Source organism: Thunnus maccoyii, chromosome 13 (assembly GCF_910596095.1).
Source record: "Thunnus maccoyii chromosome 13, fThuMac1.1, whole genome shotgun sequence".
NCBI lineage: Eukaryota > Metazoa > Chordata > Actinopteri > Scombriformes > Scombridae > Thunnus > Thunnus maccoyii.
In genome coordinates, this window is record NC_056545.1 from 26,229,715 (window position 1) to 26,255,099 (window position 25,385).

The window sequence follows — 25,385 nt, forward strand, 5'->3', positions numbered from 1 at the left end:
AGGGCAACTCTGGACATTGTCTGGACTTCATATGTGAAAATGGCTACACAGAGACAAGCACCCCATACCCAGTGGCTCACTGCTTGACTGGGAGGAGATGGAGACGCAGTGGTTGCATCATATGCCACAGGTGGAACTGGTTGTGGCCTGTCATCTTCACCTCAAGGATCCTATGTCGGCGTCAGGGTCCTCCCTGCCCTCCAAAACTGACTGCTTTCAGTCTAGCCCGACGAACAAGAGCTACAAAGCATCCGCCATTACTGTCCAGGCCCTGAATGCATCTTCATTCCTAATGGGCTACCAGGTAGAGCTGGAGGAAGAGATGACAGCTAAGCCGGACGCAAAATTGTGGCATTGCTACCAACCACTGCCTACACCTCAATAAAGTGGCGGTCCAGGCCACAAGCAGAGCAATGCACTTGATGGAGCTGCAAGAAAGAGCCAGGTGGTTAAATCTCACCAACCTAGACACTAGGGAGAAAGATCTCCTGGATATGCCAGCAACTCAAGCTGGCCCCCGAGAGGGTCAGCAGGCTCCTCGACTCAGGGAGGGGAGCAGGAAGGCGCCATTCCTATTCCCTCACCTGTCCTAACCCCCCTTCAAACTCCGTTTGGGAGCATGGTGAGTCAGACCAGTTCACTGCAGCGTGTATAGCAGGGGCCAGCTCCCAGTTCCCAGGGAGAAGAAGAGACAGAGTTCCGTCCGTGGTTCCTGTCAGTGGACCACTCACGTCTCACAAGTACTTCTCTTTATCACACCGCAATAAAGTTGTCCCAACTGTCTTCTAGGTGAAATGCCGAGGGCACAGTTAATATTAAAAAGAAAAAGAATACTGTTGAAAAACAAATTAATCTCCCCCATCAACCCACCAGGGAGAGCATCGTCTCCCCCTGGTGAAGGGGAGAGTACGAGGGCCAGGCCACAGATGAGGCATCGCCAGGTGTTGCCTCAAGAGGGTGCCATTACACCATTGGCGAATTGGCCGGCCAGCCCCCTTTCAATAAGAAAGTTAGAGTGGACGGCATGCAGAAAATCAGAATGGGTGTTAAAAACGATAGACAGGGGTTATAGACTGCAATTAGCCATCGTTCCACCTCATTTCAAGGGAATAATTTATTCTCAGGCCATAAGAATAGTTCTGCCTGGTCGCAACCCTAACGGATTTATTTCAACATACTTCCTAATCCCGAAGAAGGGAGAGCGAGGCATAAGAGCTATTCTAGACCTCAGGGCCTTGAACAGATATCTCAGAAAGTACAAATTTAGAAGGTTGACACGCGCGTCCCTTCTGCATTTTGTGTGCCCAAGAGATTGGTTGATGTCAATCGACCTGAAAGATGCATATTTCCACATTCCCATATACCCCCCCCACAGGAAATACTTATGGTTTGCCTTTCAGAGGGTTTCTTATGAGTATCTGGTTCTCCCTTTTGGCCTGTCACTTAGCCAGAGGGTGTTTGGAAAATGCACTGAAGCAGCATTAGCCCTGGTGAAAGAGAGGGGCATATGTGTGGCTACATACTTAGATGGCTCATAGCGGCCTCCTCGCCACAAGAGACGGATGCCCACACAAAAATGCTTGTAGAGCACATAGAAAGACTGGGTTTCAGGAGAATGTGGAGAAGTGAGTGTAATGTCCTGACTCAGGGGATTTCATTCATAAGACTATCTCTGGACTCCTGCCTGTCACGAGCCGCTCTCACACTGGAGAGTGACATCACTCACAGCGTGTCTGAGTCATTTCCGCATGGGACAATTGGTCTCACTTAGACTGTGTCTGCATGTGGCTACTGGGGCTGATGGCTTCAGCTCTGGTAGTTGTCCCACTGGGCCGTTTATGTATGAGGGGAATTCAGCATTGAGTGGCCTCACGTGGGCTTGATCCACAGCGAAAAAGGCGCTGCAAGCTGAGAGTCTTCGCATCTTGCAAAGTAGGCGTCATTGGAAGAACCCCGGGTTTCTCTCACAGGGAGTTCCACTGGGTGTAACACATCAGGAGAGTGGTCACAGCAGACGTGTCTCTGACGGGACCTATGAAGGCAGGTCAGTGAATGGCAGGTGGAGCACACCACCACACTCTATTCACATGATTTATCTGGAAGTAATGGCTGTGGATCTGGTTCTACGACACTTCCTTCCTCTTCTGGAGGGTCACCGCATATTAGTCTGGTCAGACAACACCACAGTGGTGTCATACATCAACAAGCAGGGGGGACTCAGGTCTACCAGACCAGACACACTAGCACAAAGATGGATTGTATGGAGTTATGCCCATTTACAGTCTCTGAGAGCAATTCATGTACTGGGGGTTTTGAACTTGGGGGCAGATTTGCTCACAAGAGGCAACTTTATGCAGAGTGGAGGCTATATCTTGATGTGTTCTACTTTATGCCTTTCCTCCATTCGCTCTGCTATTGCAGACTCTAGCGAGAGCAGGCAAGGAGGGTCTCTAATTTTGATAGCCCCGCATTGGTCAGGGAAGCATTGGTTAGTTGACATAATACAACTCCTGTGCCGTGAGATGGACCCACTACTCCTCCACAGATATCTGTCGTCTCAGGCGTGGGGAGAAGTATTCCACCCTTACTCAGAGAGACTGGCTCTTTGGGTTTGGCCCCTGAGCGGTCTAATTTGACAGCAGTAGGGCTTCCTCAGAATGTTATTGATACGATTCAAAGCGCCAGAGCCCTGTCCACTAGGTCACTCTACGATTCCAAGTGGTGAGTGTTTGAGGACTGGTGCAGGCTGGATGAAGTCATTCCTTTTCAGTGTTCAGTATTGATGATTCTTTTCGCAGAGTTTGTTGGAAAAAGGAAAAGCATTTTCCACTATCAAAGCTTATCTATAGCTGCTATCTTGACTTGCCATGTGGGCTTTGACCATCACAAAGTGGGTCAACACCCGCTGGTGTGTCACTTTTATGAAGGGTGCATGTAGGAAATTGCCTTTGTTGAGATCAATGGCGCCATCATGGGATCTGCCTAATGTCCTGGAAACTATCTGACAGACACCTTTTGAACCCCTAGAGCAGGTGGATATGAAAATGGTGTCTTTAAAGACTGTACTGCTAATTGCCCTAACCTCTGCAAAGAGTGGGTGAAATTCATGCTCTTATCTGTAAATGATGCTTGCCTGCACCTTGCACCTGACAGTTTGAGTGTGTGTCCACATCGTAACCCAGCCTTTATTCCTAAAGTGGTAGGTCCTTGCTGAAATCTTTCAACCTTCCCGCCATTTGTTTCTACAGAACAGGAACAGCTACATAATCTGTCTCCTGTCCAGACTATACAGATATATGTGGAACAGAGAATTTCAGGGCAAAACCTCAAAGGGGAAAGCCGATTTCAAAACAGCGGCTTTCCCAATGGACAGTGGGGACTATTGCTCTTGCTTACTAGCAGAGGCTTACATCCTCCAGCGGGTTTGCAGGCACACTCTTCTAGAGGTTTGGTATCATCATGGGCACTTTTCAGGGGACATCTGTGTGGCCACTAGCTGGTCTACACCTCTTACTTTTGCTAGGTTCTACAGCCTAGATGTTACAGCACCCTTGTTGGCTTACTCAGTACTGAGTGTGGGGGTAACTGATAGTGAGGACTACACACGAGAATAAGCCTGATGCTAGGGCTGTTTCCTATGATGGGCTCATGAAACAATCCGGGAGTCAGTATATCCCATAGAGAGACGCATAACGAATGCTATGAAAGAGAACTTTAGGTTATTTACATAACCCTGGTTCTCTGAGGAGCATCAGTGAGTGTTTCACCAGACCACCCTCCTTGCCGGTGTGAAGTGATGAGGAGGTGGGTTAAGTTTGAATGGTAAATGAAATATCAGCCCTTTATATAGGGGGCGGGCTGGTGGCCTTCTATGACATACACGTCATCAAGGCCAGCCAATTGGCTGGTGTAATGCAATGAAAGACTTCTGTTGTTCCATAGTGAGAAACTCACTCATGCTACTTAGAGAACCAGGGTTATGGCTGATTAACATTAGCGTCCTTGCTGGAGGGATATTTGTTTCCCAGGTAATGTATCAAATACAGCTGCTGTACCAATAAATGACTTAGTTAAGCTATGCAAACCTACATCATTTACAAGATGACAAAGACTTTTGGTAATGCCAGGATGCAATTTTAAAGCAGCCTCAATTTGTTTTTTTTGCTATTGTGAGGGCAGCAGAACAAGCTGTAAACACGACATTGACATATTATTACCCCATAAAGCAAACACAAGACTATTTATACATCCAGCAGACATGGTGCACCATTAGCATTCATTTCAAGTCTTGTTTCAAGTACAATACTCATCCTTTTGTTAGATTGGTTTTGGTCTCATTCCACTGAGGGAAATATCTACGTCTTTACCAGCTAAATGCTAACTTTGCCTGTTTGCAGCTTGGTGCTGAACAGGTAGTGTACAATGGGTTTATCAGAGCTTGTTTGCTGAAAACAGCTGCCTGCTGACACCAAAAAAACAGAGAACCAAAACAGTGAAGTTGCAGGTTAGAAAGCCAAAACAATGAGCTGAAAGACACTAAAACGCTCCATAGAGCTGATGGAAACTGTAGAGTCAGGTTATACAAGGTACCTCTTCCACAGTACACATCATCATTTGATTCATTGTTAATATGAAAATATTTATAAGTGCCACTTTAATTTAATGAACATTATATGATTGATCTGTTAACTCAGTGGTACTTCAATTTTTCGTTATCTCCTAAAAAAGTTTGCCACAAAACAGACCAAATTTATTTATGTTTAGAATTGAGGATAAATATGCCCTTTCTGCACATTCCCTCTTATTGTTCAATAATTTGTCATTTTTTAACACTGTAAAATTCCTGCTTCTTAAAGGTACTCTACTTGAGGTGATTTCCTTGAATCTCAGAATTCCAACACAGCTCCAGGTAATGCACCGACACACAGCAGTACTTGCTGATTCAGCTGTTAACACGCTCAGATGGTTTAGTGGGCAATTCCTTTGCAAATGGCATATCAAAAACACAGGTATCTTACACTGTTAACCATATTTAATTGAGTGAACAACTGTAAAAATACTCGAGGAGACTAGAGGAGGTAAAGCCTTCAAGAGAACTGCTTGCAAAAAATACAGTCAACTTTAGTCAAACTTAATTCTTTGGATTGCTTTGAAACATTTTTCCAGCTCTTTGAAATTGAACCTCGGCCAATTTTCTCCAAGACTGTACATCATTGTTATAATAGGTATGACTACTGCCAAGTCACCTATGGTTTTGTTTTCAACCTGACAGGTATTAGGTAACTGCTCAACAGAACCACCTACAATGTTTTTTCACCCCCCACCCACCCCCCCTCCCTTCTGGCTCCTCTGCTGTGTTACGGGGTCTACAGGACTCGCTCCGCCACAAATGCTAATGGACTATAATTACCAAATACATTAGTCCTGAGTGCAGCCCACATGCATTCAAAACAAGTGGAAGGGGGTGCCGCAGGAACTGCTGGGTGTCAACAGCTTGGTGATGAACAAGAAAAAGAGACTCCAGCAGTGAGCTGACTCATAGCAACTGAAAACTGCTCAATCAATGGGACTGTGTGGTTAAGAAGGAGAGTTGCATAATATCACAACACTTCAGGGTGCATGGACAACTTCTTGCTATTATCATCCATGGCAGGTAGCAAATCACAACTGAAAACATCAAGTGCATATTGGTAACCAGAGAGAGCCTAGCTGAATGGATGACTGAATTTAGATGCAAAACGTCATCAAGATATTATGTTAAAACAAAAAAGGAGTAAAGGTCTTACCATTGCAGTGTGATTGAGGAGCTGCTCATCAGTAGTCATGGCTAACAAGTACTCCTGGAGGATACCCTGTGCCTGGAAAACACATCACAGGTTGGTAACAAGGTCAACTTCTGCCGCATTCCAAAAATGCAGCGTGCACAGAAACACAGATAATCTCACAGGCCAGATAACTGTCAAAGAAACTTCCCGAGACATACTACCCTAAGAGGTTACATAAGGGATACATTCAGTTATAAATGAGGCCTGGTTCCCTTACCACTCTTCATCTCCATCTCAGCATCAAACTGAACTGTGGAATGTTGGAAAAATCATTCAAAATTATAAACAAACTGAAGAGCGCTTCCACTAAAGTCCTACGGGAGAGACGTACCTCAGGTTACATAAGCACAAGGAGGTGGGGAACACAGATAAGACTACATAGAGGCTAAATGGGCTGAGTTTGGCCAAATGGAGCTTTTACAGTGCTGAAGACACAGTCCAGAGCCCTGGCCCACCATCCATCTCATAGCACCCCAAATGTTTATGCTGGGGAACATCCTAGGACGATTTGTACAGTCAGTAGTGCATGACATACCGTTTTGATTTCTAAATATAACTTTCACTTCCTGGGGTAGAGAGTTCATTGAATCTCAGTGGACCTGGCCATGAACTCTGTGTGCGTGTGAAGAATGAGGACTAAAGCTGAAATGTGAACAGCACCTGCTACTTAGCCTTTCAAATATGCTGGTTCAAGGCTCAGATCTAATACGGCCACAGAGGAATACATTGTGTGTCCAGTCGCTCGTTAGCTTCCCATGATTTTACAGTAGTGTCAACATGAAGCTGTATGTCATCACTGCAGTTAAGCTCATATGTCAACATGACATGAGAGTCACCAACTTAAGTCTACTACACTAATCCTTACTTTTTAGGAAGATAGTGACTGATGGTGTGCCATGTTGTAGGTAGAGCAATGACACTTACAGCTCTCAAAGAGGTTTTGTAAATTGTGATTTTTCCCCATTTTATCAGCCTCAGAGCAGTCCTGCCTAGGAAGTTGGCTCATCATAAAATCCAGATAAATGCAGATGTGAAGCAGTCCTGAAATAGTGTAGTTACAACATATCCAATCTAGATGGTGCACAGCAGAGTTGTTGGTCTAACCTTGTTATGAATACACACCACATCCACCACTCACTGTGACAGCTGCCGCAAGCAGTAGCAGGTTTGTATTTTTTCAAAGACTAACAAAGCATTTTGCTGTTTAGTGAATGAATATGCACGCCCTTGTGTAAAGCATTTCCATTAAAGTAGGCCTATCTCTAATTTCAGACTATTTCAAGTTGAGGAGCTGGAGGTGAAAAACTACTGCAGAAAACACATCTGAGTGGTGTTGCTAAAAGACAGGTAATGCTCTATGATGATACTCTGCTGGATGGAGGTGCTGCAGCGTGTGCCTGAAGGGCATCCCAGGCAAAATGGCTCAGTGCTGCTACTGCCCCCCAATGTTTGTTGACACGTACTGCTCCACCTGACCATTTCATTCTCCCTCACATACAACAACACTCAGTGGGTACAGATGGGAGCATGAAATCCTTCCTCAGTGACAAGTCGACTGATGTAATTTTATTGTCAGATCAGCAGCCTCAGGCCTCGCCGGCTAGACCTGAAGGGAACAAGGAAGGCAGTGCTTTGCAGGGACTGTCTTGTTCAATCGCGTCTACAGATGGGAAACTCCTGGCTGACGGCATGCTCATAATCCCTGAGATTTCTCTTAATTAATAATTCAACACAGTTGAGAGAGAGAGAGAGAGAGAGAGAGAGAGAAAGAGAGAGAGAGAAAGAGAAAGAGAGAGCGAAAGAGCCCATACACATCACAAAATGGATAGCATCTCTTCCTCTCCCAATCAGTCTGCAGGGAGCCAGTGTGGCACTGTGCTTCTGGCAGATGGCAGGGCTGGGCTTTGGCCCCGAGCCCAGCAGAAAGCAGGTGGGACGAGGAAAAACATGCTCATCTCACAGAGAAACGGATAAAGACAGAGAGAGACAGAGGCAAAGAATAAAGTGTTGAGTAAATTTTACTCTCACTATTACATTCAAATTACCTCATACTGAATATTTTATCAAAAGAAAAGAAAACAGACTAGAAGTCTCAAAGGAAGGCAGACTAAAACATGGTTTCTACACAACCAACCTTGTTGAATCTGTTTGATATTTAACCTACAAAGTCAATAACGCAGTCATCACAGCACAAATACCAACACAACAAAATAAATACCTAAAATGTCACTTAGCCACACCTCCACCTTTAACAACAATGTCTATACATTATCAGATGTGGCCTGTTTTGTTTATCTGACCTGCATGCTTTTCTTGGTGTGCGTGTGTGTGTGTGTGTGTGTGTGTGTGTGTGTGTGCGCGCGTGTGTGTGTGCGCGCGTCACTCACGATGGCACGGGCCTCTGCGATGAAGAAGAGTTCAGTGAGCGCTCTGTGTAGAGGCAGCAGCACAGTGATACTGGTGGGATCCTGGCTCAGGCTGTTTTCCATAGACATAAAGAGCTGCCACAGAGGTCGCAGCAGCGTCAGCTCACAGGCTCTGGAGTGCACACGAATCAATAGTTAGACAGACCCACAGATGTACACAGGCAAAACACGACAATAGAGAGTTTGATTTTGAGAAAAGCAAACTAAAGCTGCGGCTGAAACAGAAACAATGGTAGCCTTGGTTGTTCAAATTGATGTGGGGATAGAGCAAAAATTGACAGTTCAATTATTGTGCAGCACAAAGTCAGACTTTCATTAATGGCTAGACGGTCCCACAGGTAAGAAAAATGTAATAAATAAATAAATACATAAATAAAAGAAAATGAATATTTGTAGGATGTTGTTAATACTGATAAGTGCAGTATCATGACGCACATTTTTACAGTGGTCTGAGATGCTCTCTGCACTTTTCCATTGAGAAGTATAGACCGCTATGTATGCAAGTTCAGTTAAACAACATTTTATATTTAATGATGTGTGTTTGCTATCTGTGTGAGCACTACCTTCTCATAAATTGTATCATGTTGTCAATGTGACCACATGGTAGCTGAATCAGTCTGCCACGCATGCAAATATCAAAACACATCCTGTGCCTCATTTCCGTGGTGACTACCTGGACATAAAAGCTTTTATGCAAACCCTGGAGTCACAGAACACACTGCTGAGGTAAAATGTGTACTGGTGGATGAACCCAAGTGAGAATAATAATGTACATTACTTTGGATGTCTCAACATGACAAGATAAAGCCACAGTCTTAAAAGCCCTAAGATATCCATTACTAAATAAGCAACAATCGAAGTTAAAAATAAAATCTTTAGGTGTTATTTAGAGTTTAACACTACAAAACTCAGCTAATCTGCTTCACCAGGACTGCGTGGGTGTGGTTTCCTCAGAAATGATTAACAGTGACCAACCAACCTAACTTTAAGCCAGTGCCAAGAGCACAGAGAAAAAAAAAGAAAAACAGAAATCTCAAATGTTAAATAACCAAAACAATTCCAACTTTGGCAGAAATAACAGTGTGTTCATGTATACAGTGCTCAAACTAAGAAGCCGATTGAGAAAAAAGCCCTTAAATGGATTTCACTGATGGCAGAAATAGTCTTTGCTGATAATAATCAGAAGGAAAAAGACAGAATTTTATAAGCAAGGCTGAACTCTTACGTCTGGGATTGACACTGCAGGAGGCGGAGCAACAAGTGAATGGCTTTGAGTCTCTGGTTCCCAGTCTGGCGACAGGCCACGCCCACCTGCCACTCCCAGATGTCAGACAGTGGCAGGTGACAGAGCACTTGGTCATCGGCTAACATTTGCTTCAGTATCTCAAAACCTGATTAAAGACAAGAAAGAGTGCACAGAAGCTGACAAACTGACTAACCTAAGAGATCATTTTGAGATTATTCTGCATTGTACTAAGCAGTTGGAGTTACTCCCCAAAAGGAACTGTGAAGACGGTTCGCACAAACATACGACAAGTGTGCGTCTGTACCTGTCTGGAAGCGTCCCCTGTGACCTCCTGTAACGGTGAACTTGTAGCCCCACTCTGTGTTGCTCATGTCTGACATAAACCTGTAGTACAGGGTATCACCTGAAAGAAACCCAAACAGAGTAGACATGCTGGTAAACATGATTTCAACATTAATTTGACAGTCAAATGATTTCAAATGCACGCACACAGATGCCTACACTTGGAGCAGAAAATTAACAAAAGACTTTTATAAATGTTCCTCACCGGGGATCTCAAAATCAGACCATTTCTGAGGAGAGCCACTGAAGTTGTGGAGATCCTGGAGGAAATCGCTGCTGCTGGACATGATGAGCTCATCACAGCCTTCCTCTGTGTAGCAGCGGGAGTCAAATTTTACTGACAGGTAGATGGCCCCTGGGATGTGCACCTTATCCTGAAGAGAGAGGAAAATGGGAAACAAACAACATTTGCATATCATACGGGAGTAAATGAGCTCAAAATGTAAAACATCATGGCATACATAACCCTAACCTTAATCTTAATAAAGATCAGTGACCTTCAGTTATGGTGGCTGATGATTAAAAGAAGGAAACAAACAAGAAGATAAACAAAAAAGGCGGTTTACCCACCTCAAAGTTGGTGTTGTTGTCATACGGGTGTTTGGATTCTCTGATCTGCACAGCCATCCCTGGCTCCTCCATGAACTGGCAAGCAGTGAGAGACAGGCTGCACAGCATACTCTGGCTGCAACCCTTTAGCACCCTCTGGAGAATCTGATTGGTAATACACATAACACCTCCAATGTATTTCATATGTGCAAATCACATTTTGTCCCCTTTCCATACATGACAAACTCTCATTTACCAACAGCAACACAACACAACAACTCCACAAGCTCCTCCCTTTTTGCCCACCTTCTCCCAAAGCGGCTTCTCCTCCAGCTGCATTAACATGTCCAGGATGTAGGCCATGTGTGAGGCACCGTTCAGCTCCAGGGCCTCCTCGCTCAACGCCGCCTCTGCAGGCCAGTCCGCTAGCAGTGAGGCCAGCACGTGGCGGGCGTACAGTGTGGCGATGGCCTGGTTGACCTTCACCAGGTATTGACGAACTGCCCGATTGCTGCGCACATCCAATTCTTTGTGCAAGAGAGCTGAGCTTTTGGTACGCCTCTGTTTCGCATAGCTGAGCTGCAAGTCAGTCTCTGAATTGGTGATGAGTTTCTGGGCTACTACATTGATCTCCTCTGTGGCCTTTTCACAGTGACTGGGTTTAGACTGTGGGAGGAGGGAAGTGACAGGGATAAATCAGAGTATTGACATTGCCTCCAAACTATTTTTCATTGTATTTTATCTCTTCTTGTCATAGATAGTAATGTTAGTATTTGTATTGTCCCAAGCAGCCATTCTTAAGTTGTGTTTTTTGACATTGCAACAGCTAAACAAAGCAGTGACTGAACACCTCTGTGTAATGTAGTTGTCAATTTATAACATATGCCATTTGAGAGCACATCCTTATACAACTCACCACGCAGGACACCACAATCATGTCAGTGTCCACGGCCTTGGTGTTCCTCTCCTCAGAGCGCGGCCGCCTGGTAGGTTGCCACTTCTGAGCCAACGTACGGATTGTCTCATCTGTTTTTATCTCCTCTCCATCAAATCTGGAAAAAACACAAAGGAACAACACAGGTAGTATTTGATTGTACAATATGACCTTTACCATGGTGGATCATATGAAGAGAGTAAATTGAAAAGAAATTCTTGATGCTGACCTCTTCTGCACCTCCAGGAAGAAGGAGTCAGTTCTCTTCATCTGTAACTCATACATGGCTCGCAGGATGGGCATAGGGGCATTTAAGGCATCGTGGGTGATCTGCATTTGAAAGAGGAACTTTAGATTACTACATCTTACTTTATCTTGCTAAATGTATTATAAGTGGTATTGTATCCTTCATCACCTGGAAGCAAATCTTTGTCTCCTCATCGAGACCCTCTAGGGGGTCGGGCTTGTTGATGTCTGTGTCGTCAGCACAGCTGCTGGAGTGATCCGAGTCGTGCTCCTTATCCTGTTCTCTTTGGTCTCGCTCAGGGTCCTGGGCCATGGAATGGATCTCCCTCTTGGAGGAGTACAGCATGATGGAGAGAATCTCTAGATCTCGCAGCAACCATAGCTTGCTGAAGCCTGTCCCCTTGCTGCACTTCCTCACTAGCAGCTGGGTCAATCCTGACTGCTGGATGGCCTCCTGAGCTTGCTCCACTCCATGCTTCTACACAAGAGGATGACATTGAATGAGAAAACTACCTCTGGAGTCATTTTACATCATCTACGCCAGTTACTCCTAGCCTAGATCCAGATACAGATGTCCACATCTCAAATTTTCGCGTGGTCATGAAATACATCATATTAAGGGCTGAATTTCATTTTCACCAAACACTGGGCCAGTGGACCTACCCTGGCCCCTCACCAGAGTAAAGAAGAATAAATCAACTACTGTTTGTTTGTTTAAAACCTACACACTCTTTGGTCACAATGACACACAACAAAGCACCACTGAGGCACTGATGCATGGTGTGTTGATGAAAATAATATTTGTAATGTTGTAAAGTTGCATCAGATGCTTGCATATTTCAGGGCAGGTACCTTCAGTGTGTTGTAGAGACCTTTAAGAGCCAAGGACAGAACCCAGGAAGCCTCCACAGCATCAGGAGAGCCATTGTCCTGGCTGGTCTGCAGCAGGTGACTGATGATGGAGGTGAAGTTGCTCAGGTAGCGGCTGAGCAGGGTCTTTGGGGAGCCCTGGTCCTCAGACTGCCCTGGGAGGCCGGCTGTAGTGGAATCCTGAGACTGGATGAGTTGGTAGTCCTTCACTATGAAAGAGGGAGAAGCACAGAGGGTTAATTCCATGTTTATTTCTGAACACTGGCAATGCTGTTCAGGTGCTACTACTGCACTAACCTGTTTTCCTCTTGCGTGTCTTAACATCCACCACTGCAGCGTGGTTCTTCTCTGTGAAGTGTTTCAGCAGGATCATGTTGTGCTGTTCATTGGCGTTGTCGATGAACACTGTCTGGGTGCCCACACACAGCACCTGGCAGGCACACAGAGGAGTCATGACTTGGCTTAGAGTCAGGGAGCACACTCAGATTATACCATGGTATAAGCATTTACAGTGCACAACTCTATACAGTAGTATGTACTTCTACCTACCTCAGGGAAGCCCACCAGCACCAGCAGGGTGAAGAGGTTGGTGCGTTTCAGAGTTTGTGGCAGCTGCTGAACGCAATGATCGGTGAAGGCAGCGATGACTGTGCTCCACTCAGGACAAGCATTCAGGCTGTGTAAAATATCTGCCACCGTGCACGCCCAGTCCAGACCAATACGACTGCAAATCACAAAAAATAAAGATAAAAGATTATTTAGAGTTCAAAATAGCAATAACAGCTGATGGGTGGCAAATGTTTCAACAGTTATCAATAGCACAAAAACAACTGCAAACATGTAAAGAAATACCTTTCTTTCAATTAAGATTTCAGAGGTAAAAGATACGACCAGTACCTCCAGTTCTACATCTGTCAGTACATGATTTATTACACTATGGTGGAGTTAATGGGATAAATGGATCTATCGATCTTAACTACAATATCTTCCTTGGTACCTGTCTAAACAAACGGCCCCCAGGCTGAAGAGCAGCTGAGTGGTCTTCCAGCCCTGAGTGTCAGAAGTGGCTGCCTCTCCTTGTGTCAGCATCTCATATTTGTCAGCCAGGGCCTCTGTGACGGCAGTGTCGGCCTCCATTGGAGGGATTCTGAGCAGCAGCTGGCCCAGTAGTCCCAGGGTGAGGTGGTAGGTCTCGTTAAGAGAGCCAGCATTGGAAATGACTGCCCTGAAAAGCTGGGGCAGGATGGAGCTCAGACTGGGCAGAGACAAGGTGCTGCCCTGAGGATACAAAAAAGACAGTGTGCATATTTTAGTGTACGTCAACAAAGTCACTACTTAATATTACATGTCACATAGAATCTTAATCCTAAAAACTGGTCTTTAGTTTCACATACTGGTTTGGCTGGTGGCAACATGGCAGCTAGAAGTCCCAGGATCCTCTCTCTGGAGCACTCTGAGAACACATGCTCCTGGAGGGGAATCTGGGGCAGCCTCTCATCTGGCTCCTTGACGATGTCTGATGTTGGAGAGTTGACTGTTCCTGGACCAGACTCTGAGGCTGAGAATGGTAAAAAAAACAAGATTAATCCAGAACCACTAATGAACCATTCAGTCTGATGGAGGTAGTCTCAGTACTTACGTCGGACCACAGGAGAGAGAGGGTCCTCGCTGGACACAGAAGGTGTCTGGCTGAGGCTGGGAGAGTCCAGGGTGTCTTGGGTAACAAGCTTCCTTTTCTCCCACTCTCCAATGCTCGGGGGTGACAACATCTCTGTAGGAGCAGGGGGAGGAGAGCCCACCTCCTTTGCCTTCTTTTCCTTTCCTGATGGTTTACTCTAGTAGCGAGAGGATGACAATAATTCAGTACACTGACAGCCTGAACAGTATGAGCTCCTGAACTACTAAATACTGTGTTGCCACTGTAATGATCCAACCCCACAACAGTGATCATACAGCCTTCATATTTTCTTATAACATGAGTGTTGTTCCTCACCTTGTCTCTGGGAGATGACGGGGAGCAGATCGCTGCAGTGCTGCCAGGGAGAGAGGAGGTGTCAGTGGCCGTACTGAGCTCCTGGGAGGACTCGGGAGAGACTGGACAAATCTCACTATCAGAAGCTGATTCATTGGATGACAGCAGAGCAAGCAATGCTGAGGAACGTAGCCCTATGTGGAGAACAGCGCCAGAAAGGACAAAAGATTAACAAATATAGATTAGCAGAATTTGAGATACCATGTGACACCTGTGTAATTTTGAAAAATGCTTAAGTGTGGTTATAAGATGCATAGTTATACCAGAGTTCATCAAATATATGTGTGAGAATGAAATGACAGAGGAAACATATCTCTCCCATGTCCAACTTTGCATTTAAAGTAATATTTTGGTTTAGATTTACCTTTGCCAGTCTGCCCTTTCAACAAGCAATCAGTGATGAGCTGGGAGCAGCATGTCTGCAGGGCCGAGGCCTGGTTCAAGGTGCTGCTGTCCAAAGACTCTCCATCTATCTGCTTCTCACTGCTCAGCTCTGAAGTGTAGAGGGCCAAAGCAGCAAACAGCAACCAGGAGTAGTTGTGGATGTAGGGCTGGATCAGGCGGTGACGGTCACTGATCCGAATGGTCACCATGGGGAAAACTGTGATCCGATGGGTGGGCAGGTGGCTGGAGGTGGAATTGTTAAACAATAATTGAGTTCTTCACTCATTGGTAAACCACTGAAATCCAAGTATGTGGCAACAGTATTAGTTTTAAAATGTGTACCTGTCGGGATATTTCTTTGCATTGTAACAACCGAAGCACAGGTCAAAGTCTTCACACACGTTGCAGTTGATCCTGCTGCCTACAATGAGCCCCTGGCAATGATCACAGGCGTACTCCATGTTCACCATCTCATGGTCATCCTCATGGCCCTCAGGCTTGGCGCCACCTGGTTAAAAACACAGACTGATGCTTTTATTGGTGCAATTACCCTCTGTTTCTCTAATGCTGGGCTAACAGTTCCCTCAGTGTGACTGTTCATATAGTATAGTGGATTGTATGAGCTCACTGAGGAAACAGGTCTTGCAGAGGTCCATATCCATGCACTGCAGACATCGGTAGCGGTGCCAAGGTGCCATCCTCTCACAGCCATCACAGGAGATCACAACATTGAGCAGGTCACAATAGCGTGCAATAAACATGTGCATCTGTGGATAGAACCAGGCTAATTATTACAATTATACATAAAGTACAGTATTAACATCAACTGATAAAATGATAAAACTGATAACTTTCACACCACTGCTTAGCAAACCTTTGCAAAGATCCTGCCTCAATCATCTGCTTAACAAATGTTTACTTTACAGCTTACTAAACTTACATCTTACATTGTTTTAGATTGGGCCATATTCCTACAGGAAATAGATTATAGTATCTACCGCAATATTCACCATTTTTGTGTATATGTGTTTGTGTGGGTTTGTCTAGTTTAACACAACCAGGGAGATCATATTTTTAATTCCACAGTCTTCTTCCGTATCAAAACCTGGCACACCTGGCCTACATCACCCACAATACTTGTCTGTGGGCAGTTCAGCCAAACATTCAAGTTATGCTAGTAGTGGCTAATGTGGCCTCAAGCAGAGATGCGGAGTGATGACATCACTTGAGGCAATTTTTATCAGATTTCATACACTCCTTCTGGAGCCACAAAAAGCTTTCTACAACTTTTTTTCACATATTATGCAGTAGTACTCTCCAACACCTATAAACAGACTTTGATGTGTAAAAACTTGAAGTTTCCCTTTAAAATATTAGAATGTGACACTTTCATAACCTTGACAACAGATGTTAAACATATCCATTAATATTACAACATCTCTCTTTACTAAATGGCAAGTTGTCATTAAATGTGTAACCTGCAGGACTGTATCTGCTGTATTATTGGGTTGTACAGGGAAGAAAACGGAGAGCAGAGAAGCACTTGGGGCCAGTCAGGTTAAACATTGATTGAAACCATTTTTCCCCAGACAGCTGAGTAATGAGACAATTTTTCTTGTTTGCTAATGATTGCATTGTCTTTTATGCACTGTGATGTACCTTTCTTCTGTCCTCCATGGAGTCCTCTTCATCGATTTTGTCATACCACTTCTCAAACATCCCGTCCATACACTCATCCATCCACTCCTGGTTCTTCTTGTAGTCTGCAATTTCATCCTCCTCTGTCCATTGACTGAAGATCAATTTAAACCACAAAAGTAATCAGTCAAGCTATTTCAGTGGCTGGGACACAGATCTCGTAAGAGATTTTAAAAGGACTCATGAAGCATAAAGCAGTTGCGACTTCTTGTAAAAATGGAATTTGTGTCTTTTGCTAGCCTTCGCAATTATTATCAATGAGCAAAGCCTATCTGCGGAGCACGTCTAAAAGACCTTTTTAAAGTAATTGCTAAAATTGTGTAAAAGAACACAACAGAGCTCTACAGCTCCACTGGGCAGTGTCTTATTTTTTGATATGGGTCTAATATTACCTGATAGCAATGTCATGAACACTAATGTTCTCCTGGGACATGCTGAGCAGGAGGTCAGGAAGCTTGATGTTCAGGAAGAGAGGAAGGTCGTGTACCTCCCAGCTCATGTCTAGAAGATGCAACAAGCAGGTCTGCACACAAGACAGGGCTGGTAGCAGGGCTCTGGGGAGAGGTGATGAGGGTCAGTTTACACCACTGCGTGCAGACTTGTGACTTGACCATTGAATATAGTCAGTGGGTTGTGAGCTTACTTCTCATTGAGGCTACTAAATCCTTGTACAGCCTCAACCAGCATGAGCACCAGCTGATGGTAGGAGCGTCTCACTTCTTCTCCTAGCTTCTGCCCACTGTCTGACAACTGTGAGAAATAACTGAAAAAGGCAAAGCAAAAAAAATAAATATTGAGTGAAATGCTACTGCACAGTTATATGTCAGCATGTTCACACTTGTAGAAATGGAATCTAAACCTGTTTGCTTCTCAAATTTGATCTGATATTCATATACGTATCTTAAACAGTCAAATCGATATTGGTGAATATTAACAATAATCTCCAAAGAGACACAAATTTAGCCAGAGCAGATTAACTGAAAACATTTTCTACATGAGTACCTGGTGAAGTCTTTCTGACATGCTAGCAGTTCCTGTAGGAACAGGATGCAGGGGGCTTGGAAGAGGTGGGGCTTTCCCAGGGAATGCAAACACTGCTGAACCATCTCCAGGACCTTGCACACACTCACAGCCTGGGCTTTGTTCAGCGATAAGGTCTGCAGAATGCTACAGGAAGAAGAATCAGATTATTTAACCCTGTATGGTACGAGTTACACAAATGACAATTACAAAATGCAAACAAGTCTTATTCTGCATCAACGAATAGAAAACTGCAGGTCAGTCACCTTGCCGTTGTGAGAGCCTGGTCCCGTATAAAGTTTAAGATGTGTTTGAGTATTGGGTAACGATCCTTGACAGAGGGGGTCATGCGGGGCTCTTCTATAGAGCGGCAGGACAGGAGGCGGAGGCGTGCCCGGCTGAATGGGGCCTTACGGGGGAAGGCGGAAGGAGAGGCTGGCTCCCCCGGCTGAGATGAGAGACTCTCTGTGGAGCCTCTGTTACCCCGCCTGCTGTGCCCACAGGAAGCTGAGTTTTGGACTTGAGAACTGGAGGGCTGGCTCTGTCCTGCCTTGGCCTCACCGCCCTCATCAGACCCTGACGTCTGAGGTCCGAGCGAGGAGCTGGCTTGGAAGTCCCCTTCTGATATTGAACTTGAGCGAAGGAGTGGAGTATTGCTGCCCTCTGCAGATTTGGAAGAGTCACTGTCCTGGCACGGTACTCCACAAGGGGAAAATCTGAACAGCAAGAGGCTCTTCTCAATGCACATCTCAGCTAAAGAGAAAGAAGTCACAAGTCATCAAAAGAATATTACGATAATAACAGAACATTGGCATTACTTTAGCTGGAGTCCTCCTCACCTAGTGTCTCCATAGTAACCTCATCAGAACCTCCTTCCTTCTCATCAGAAACAGTCATTTTGCCAACTAAGTATCTCTGCTTCATCTCCAACTGACAGAAAAAAGAACCCAACAGTTCAGTGACATGATCATATATAAATTCAGCAGCAGATAATCAACAGATATAAATCCTGTCAGTAATACTCACCATCCATGTTCTGATGCTGTCTGCCAGTGAATACGCCTGCACAAAGTCTTCACTGAGACATGACTTGCAGTCCTGATTAACTACTCATACATAGACAAAACAAAAGAGAGAAAACCACTGTGTGAGTCAACAAAGTCAATATACCATGCAAAATGATCATGAAATAAAGCAAGAAACTGAATAAATAGAGCAGCTTTTGCTTTATGACCACTGATTATAGCCAAGCATTACCAAAGGTTTTCAGGGCATGATTGAGGGCTGGTGTGTGGTATACCATGGCCGCCCAAATGGCATTCACAGCTTGGTCTGTCTTTGACCCAGCGGCTATCTCATTCCTCATTGACTGTTTTCTACAGGACTGCATGAGGGTCCTCATCAGCTCTGTTGCACTGTCTGTGGGTTCCTGGGAAGGGTTCCAACGGGCAAAGTCCTCCAGGAAGCTCATTAACTCATCAAGAGTCCATGTATTTGTCTACCACACAGAAAAACCATAAAGTGTTAGAACATTATCTGATAACTGAGGTCATTATTAAACAATGAGATAACGTGAGCCTGAGAATGCGACTTGTACATGACTGGATTAAGCAGAATTAACCATACCTGGACTGTGGCTGTTTTTGTCCGATCCACGTCTCTTGTTTCACACAACCCGTGTCGCAGGATGGGTTTCCACAGAGGCGAAGATTGAACATGGGACATATTCCCTGGTGGAAGCTCTTTTAAAGTGCGGATTTCTGGAATAGACAGCAACCCAAAAATATCAGCATTCAATAAATCATTAAGGCTCTAAAAAATGCTTGAGTGAAATTGTAATTCTTGAGCGAACAGTCTCACCATGAGGGGATTTCAGTGCCAGGTTTCTGGAGGCAAGACGACCCATCAGGCGAGCTACTAGCAGCTGCAGGTCTGACATCCAAGAAATGGTGATGTCTGGCAGACCCAGGGCTGTCACAGTGAACTTGTAACCCCACTCATTATTACTGCTATCAGAGTGGAAGAGGAACTGGAGCTGAGGGCCTGCGTCAAAAGTCACCTTCTAAAATGAAGCAAAGAGAAACAATATCCATGTAAAGGCAATAAGAAACAACAGTGTTTAATATGTGGAAATCCAGTGGTTTCCCATTTCCTACCTTTGGCCACTTCTCAGTTCCAACCTTCATGTCATAGCGGACTTTTCCACCTCTAGAATCTGTGAATTCTAGGTAGTCGTATCTATGAATATGAAAAGCATAGAGGATGGGTGATTAAAATCCTCACTGGGGATTTAAAAAAAAATCTAAATATCTAATATTTTACATTAGTCACCTCTTTTCTGTCTCACAGCGTTCGTCAAATTCCACCTCAAAGGAGGTAGCACCAGGACAGGCAAAGATGCTGGTCTCGTGGCGGCTATTCTCATAGTTGTGAGGGGACTCCATGTTCCAGGTCCTCAGCACTACAGGCTGCTGGGGTTGGTGCCAGCTCTCTTGATCCACCTGTCAGTGACAGCGTATGCAGTTAATACTTGTTGCAGTGGTGTTACTGTACTTTACAGCCCTATACACCCCAAATACTAGTCTGCATTTTCACTCCTACATTCATACTCATACAGTGGGATGGGAGGCTGAATAAATCTTAGAGCACTGTAACACAACGACAAACTGACCTTGGAAAAGATGTCTCCAGTGTCACTGGCTAGACTTTTGAGTAGTTCGACCAGAGAGGAGAAACTCCTCAGCAGCAGACTGTGAGGGATGTCCAAAGGGCACAGCTCCAGGAGGAAGACCATCTGCCAGGACCAGAACAAACATTACATTCATTCAGCATGTTCAACTTTACAACTGCACAAAAAGGCGATTCAAACATCACAAGATTGTATTACCAGTTGCCTGAAGACTGTGGCAAGGATGGAGCTGCCTAGTTTGTTAGTGATTTCAGCACCAGTGTATCTCTCCAGCAGGGAACCAAGTATAGCCTTGATGCTTCCCAAGAACTGATCCACATCTATTGAGAGAGCAGGGTGAAATAAATCATTTAGACATTCTGAAAGCATATCCTTTTGTCTGCTTATTAAAGATGAATGCTAGTCTTGTGTGCACTGCATCATTATGCAACAAGATGTAATTCAAACATTCTTTGATCTCTTGGACTCCAACACTTGAGTGATCACTGTGTGCTCTCCTAATGAACACACAGAATCTGCCCTTTAAAAAAAGAAGCTGTTGGAATGTCATTTTTTTGTCAGTAATGTAATATTGTCACCATGTCTCACATTTTAGTAGGATGTCTCTGGCCAGGTCCATGGCAACAGGGGTGGAGGCTCCTCCTTTGAGCTGCAGGTAGCACCAGGAGAGCAGACTGCCCTGCAGAGCCCAGAACAAGGACAGCAACACCGTCCTGCTGGCTCCACCACTCTCATCCACCATCATAACCTCACACTGAGAGATGACAGACAGCTGAATATTAGTAGATAGAAACAAGTGATTTCACTTCATTTTCAGTAGAAAATTGAAACAAGCGAGGGATGGTGATAAAGAGTAAATAATCTTATTCAATAGGCCATTAGCTTGCTTTGTTATTTCCATCATTAATCTGTGTGTGTGTGTGTGTCTGGTCTGACTTAGCCTACTTTCAGGGACACATTTCAGACTCAAGACCAGTTAACTGGGGACAGCTTATCCAAGTAGGGACAAAAGCCGTGTCCCCAAATGTGTGGGTCTGTCATAGGCTACTTTCGGGGACAAATTTCTGACTTCAAACTAGTTAATTGGGGACGGCTTGTCCAACAGGGGACAAAAGTCATGTCCCCATTTGGTAAAACATTGATTTATGGGTCAGTGGTTAAAGTTTGTTAGGGTTAGGTTTAGGCAAGTACTGGTTATGGTTTGGGTTAGGGTTAGTCTCCAGGAAATTAATATTAGTGTATGTAATGTCCCCAAAAGTGACCTATGACAACATGTATGTGTGTGTGTGTGTGTGTGTGTGTGTGTGTGTGCACGCGGTCTCACCTCTCTTGTTGCTACCAACAGCAGCGTCTCCATCACTGACAGTATAGGGCTGATGTCAAAGTCTGAGGGAGCTCCTTTAGGCGGGAGCAAGAGAAGGCCACTTGGATCCTGGTCACTGCGTGGAGAAAATAGCTGCTGCTAATCCACTGTGATCTAGATGTGTATGAGAACATGATGATGTGTTTGTATATCTACAGTATGCTTACCTGAAGTAATTACAGAGTGATTCAAATGTCACCTTCACTGACTCTGGCTGATCTTCTTCTGTAATATTTTTCTGCAAAAGTTAAAAATCAAAATTAAAGTTAAAGTTAAAACTGAAATGAACCCACTCACCATCATGTTTACTCACCATCATGTGGAAGAGCTTGTCCCGTCTGACGTGTTTATCAGGAAAGAAAACAGCTGCTCCATTGAGAATGGCCTTGACTGCTTCCCTGCGCAGAGCTTTTTCCACTAACGTCTCACCCTCTGGACCATCCACAACTGAAACATAAACATCGCTGATATTGTCACTACATAGATTTTCACAAAAATTGTTACAAATCAACTAAGCACTGCCCAAGAAGTCATAGCATGCAAAGCTGAAAGGTTCTTACCGTGGCAGAGGTGAGTGTAAAGTTCCCAGACGGCCTTAACAGAGTCATTCAGAGGCTCTGCACTGCTGGACGTGGATGGGCAAGCTGCTGCTGCTGCGGCTCCCTCATTTGGCCCTCTACTCTCTTCTGGCCCCCCTAGCTCCAATGGGTTGGGCAGCATGGGGAAACAGTTCTGCATCAACTGGAGCAGAAGAACTCTGCTCTTCAACACGTCCTCTCCCTCACTGAGACACAGACAATTAAGGGTGAGCCCTTCATACGTCTGGATGTTTCCCACTTACGGACCACTGAGCCTGATCACGCCAAAAATGGTAAATATTGCTGAAGTAATGGCTGCAGTGAACGTGTGGATACAAAAAACAGCAGTGACTGTATTACTACTCACATCGTCCGGAGTTTACTGTAGAAGTTCCAGAAGAGATTCAAGTTGAGACCACTGAAGTCAAGAAGATACTTCTGCTTGAAGTGAGAGGCATCCTGCAGAAATGCAGAGAGCGGAAAACTCGAAGACAGTCTTCAACAATAAAACAGGACAACCCATGTTATGTTCTTGCTACAAAATTTCACCCACAACAGTTCAGCAGTGCTGTTTAGGGAGATTTTGCAATGTCCTCTGATGGCTATAAGTGATCAGGCTTACTTACCATAAATAAATGAATGAATGAATGAAGGAATGAGTAAAGAAACAAACATAAACAAGTTAGTTAGTTTACCAAATTGAGGAAACAAGACCATAGTGAAGATATTAGCATAGTCTATCTCATACCAGAGTTTAGTATGTTTAGTGCTAATAATTCTCAAATGTCACAAAATAGATGTTTCTACTTGTCCTCCACCTCTCTTGCTGGTGTAGTTTAATGTGAGATCATTTTAAAGTGATTGATCTTTCTTTTATTCCACCATCAGCCATTGTCACCATTAGTCCTTGTGTAGTTTTGTGCAATAAAACAATTCAAATATAACATGCTTACACACAATATACTGTACAATGCAATGTATAGAATAGAAGCTAAGCTTGCCATGTTTTCAGGTATAGAGTCATGGTAACCATATTAATGTATACTAATATCATGTATATGTATACATATATATAGATCTGATATTTAAATAATTAGCTACCATATCTCGTGTAAGCTGTTGGATGAAGAATAGGGTCTTGTTTAGTAGACAAAGGCCAGTGACAGCATCACGGTCGAAGTTCTCTCCCTCTGGACTGAGGTCATCCAGGTCTCCCAGCCTCTCTGCCCCAGGGCAAAGGTAGCCACTGAAGCTGAGGGACTGCACCCCAAGGCGCTCAGCAGAGTCCTGCCTGGTGCACAGGAATTTCACCATCAGGAACTGGAAAGACAAGGACACAGAGGAAGAAAAGTTGTGGTGACTCGTTAATGTCCTTTAACTACTTAGTGAGTAGCAGGAGTATTTTTATTTTCATTTTGGAAGTCCTGAATGCTAAATAACAAAATGTCATGGTGGCATAAAAGCATAATTTAAGTAAGACAACACTGTTATGGAGTCATTGGTTGAGCTACAAAACACAAAAGTTAAATAACGAGGTTCAAATATGTAAATATAGAATAAAGGAAAAAAATATGTTTTAGTTTGAAGTGAATGCAGTGTGTACCTTTGCAACACGACACTGTTGCAGCTTGATCTCAACATCATTCCAGTCATCCTCAAGCTCAAACCAGCCAATCGGCTCATCCTCGGACTGTGCTGGAATCCTCACACTGCGGGTCAGGTGACAGCATGGTGTGTCAGCCATTCACATAAACAACTAAGGAAGGCCCCCATACTGCTGAGGGGTATCCATAACACAGAAAAACTAACTATACTACTGCCTAGCGCTGTCTTATTAGAGTGCATGGTTAATTGCGGTGCTACATTGACCTGCATGTAATACATTTAGCCACATGTACTCTTCAACACCAGTACTTTTATTTGGTAATCACAGCTGTCATCTCTTATAAAGGCTTCATTGGCTTGTTTATCAAGATCATAAGCACATTGAAATATCAGGAGTAATAGTTCTCAGACAGTTACATACTTGTCTTGTACAAACTCTTTGTAGTCCTTGTGGTCCCACGCGTCATACTTTTTGAACCTCTTGAAATGTTTCTCAGCATCAAAAGGGTCTTCCTCCTTGTACGCAAACACCAAGCCGCATTTTGCTCCAATGGCTCCTTTTCGCACCTTATCACACAAAACAGCGAATAAGGGTTACATACGGTAATGCTCTATCGCTGTCACTGTTATCAACTTTGTCAGTAAAATGGTGAAATCAAATGGAGCCTCACTTTGATCTTCATCTGAGTGACCTGGAAGTTGCTCTGGTCCTCTGTTGACAGGATCACACTGGCCTTCTTTCTGCCGCTTTCGGTGAGAAAACCTACAAAGCAACAAAAGCATCCAGTTACACTTGAGGGCATGTTCATAGTTAAGCCAAAGCTGCATTGAGATTTTCTTGTTGAATGAGGATTTTTTGACTTGTACCGTCTCCAGTGGAGGATTCTGTGAGCATGTTCTCTGGTCCTGATTTCTCCTCTTTACTCTTTACATCACAAGCCTGTAAGTGCAGCTGGAGGGACTTCCCTGTAATGAGACATAAATAATTATGATATTTGCTATGACACCACGAATAATAATTTGATCATTTGCTATGCAGGTTATAACTCATTCTTATATTGGGAGGCAATAATCACCACACTGCACAGCAACTTTGTAACAGATTTATCATGTCATCTCCTCCCTGAACTTTCTCTTCTAGATCAATGACTTCAGATGTCCTCATGTGAATAAGAGTAAAGGAGGACTGGTCACATTACCATTGCGATAGAGTAGTCGTAGCCTAACGGAGGCCATAGAGGTGATGAGGGAGGAGGCCTTGTACTCGGCCTCTAAATGGTCGCTGATGCAGGACAGGGCCTGGAGCACTTTTGCTACACTGCCTCTGGCCAGAGCAAAGGCCAGGAGGGTTAGTTCTGCATCAGGGCTCACACAGCAGCTACATAGGAACAAAGACACAAACACAAGTTAGTTTTGGGGTGGTTTTAGGCATAGAGTGCCAATGTTTTTTTGTTTTTTTGCCATCTAAATATAAAAATCAATTTTCATACATGGTCATAATTTTCAAATATACACTCATTGACTAAACTCTGAGAATATATCTGTGACCACACATGGTTTTAAGTGCAATCGATACAA

At 44.2% G+C, this 25,385-nt stretch overlaps 1 protein-coding gene across 1 annotated transcript in view; it reads right to left on the reverse strand.

Moving 5' to 3' along the window:
• zzef1 (zinc finger, ZZ-type with EF hand domain 1) overlaps positions 1–25,385 on the reverse strand; it is a 34,499-nt gene that overhangs the window by 5,256 nt on the left and 3,858 nt on the right. The window contains exons 8-53 of the mRNA XM_042431584.1: positions 25,007–25,185; positions 24,675–24,773; positions 24,479–24,570; positions 24,229–24,374; positions 23,806–23,911; positions 23,304–23,522; positions 22,570–22,661; positions 22,185–22,408; positions 21,938–22,071; positions 21,792–21,862; positions 21,586–21,700; positions 20,850–21,015; positions 20,460–20,581; positions 20,244–20,366; positions 19,904–20,073; positions 19,729–19,810; positions 19,433–19,634; positions 19,199–19,332; positions 18,830–19,070; positions 18,599–18,678; positions 18,412–18,502; positions 17,839–18,325; positions 17,555–17,719; positions 17,196–17,315; positions 16,945–17,106; positions 16,514–16,646; positions 15,483–15,621; positions 15,197–15,362; positions 14,835–15,097; positions 14,432–14,604; positions 14,078–14,273; positions 13,833–13,996; positions 13,436–13,716; positions 12,988–13,162; positions 12,736–12,868; positions 12,421–12,647; positions 11,738–12,046; positions 11,552–11,652; positions 11,305–11,440; positions 10,695–11,054; positions 10,410–10,553; positions 10,045–10,213; positions 9,802–9,900; positions 9,477–9,642; positions 8,213–8,363; positions 5,787–5,858 (exon numbers count right to left, since the gene is read on the reverse strand). Coding sequence (XP_042287518.1) covers positions 5,787–5,858; positions 8,213–8,363; positions 9,477–9,642; positions 9,802–9,900; positions 10,045–10,213; positions 10,410–10,553; positions 10,695–11,054; positions 11,305–11,440; positions 11,552–11,652; positions 11,738–12,046; positions 12,421–12,647; positions 12,736–12,868; positions 12,988–13,162; positions 13,436–13,716; positions 13,833–13,996; positions 14,078–14,273; positions 14,432–14,604; positions 14,835–15,097; positions 15,197–15,362; positions 15,483–15,621; positions 16,514–16,646; positions 16,945–17,106; positions 17,196–17,315; positions 17,555–17,719; positions 17,839–18,325; positions 18,412–18,502; positions 18,599–18,678; positions 18,830–19,070; positions 19,199–19,332; positions 19,433–19,634; positions 19,729–19,810; positions 19,904–20,073; positions 20,244–20,366; positions 20,460–20,581; positions 20,850–21,015; positions 21,586–21,700; positions 21,792–21,862; positions 21,938–22,071; positions 22,185–22,408; positions 22,570–22,661; positions 23,304–23,522; positions 23,806–23,911; positions 24,229–24,374; positions 24,479–24,570; positions 24,675–24,773; positions 25,007–25,185 — 7,579 coding nt within the window. The remainder of the gene's footprint in view (positions 1–5,786; positions 5,859–8,212; positions 8,364–9,476; positions 9,643–9,801; positions 9,901–10,044; positions 10,214–10,409; positions 10,554–10,694; positions 11,055–11,304; positions 11,441–11,551; positions 11,653–11,737; positions 12,047–12,420; positions 12,648–12,735; positions 12,869–12,987; positions 13,163–13,435; positions 13,717–13,832; positions 13,997–14,077; positions 14,274–14,431; positions 14,605–14,834; positions 15,098–15,196; positions 15,363–15,482; positions 15,622–16,513; positions 16,647–16,944; positions 17,107–17,195; positions 17,316–17,554; positions 17,720–17,838; positions 18,326–18,411; positions 18,503–18,598; positions 18,679–18,829; positions 19,071–19,198; positions 19,333–19,432; positions 19,635–19,728; positions 19,811–19,903; positions 20,074–20,243; positions 20,367–20,459; positions 20,582–20,849; positions 21,016–21,585; positions 21,701–21,791; positions 21,863–21,937; positions 22,072–22,184; positions 22,409–22,569; positions 22,662–23,303; positions 23,523–23,805; positions 23,912–24,228; positions 24,375–24,478; positions 24,571–24,674; positions 24,774–25,006; positions 25,186–25,385) is intronic.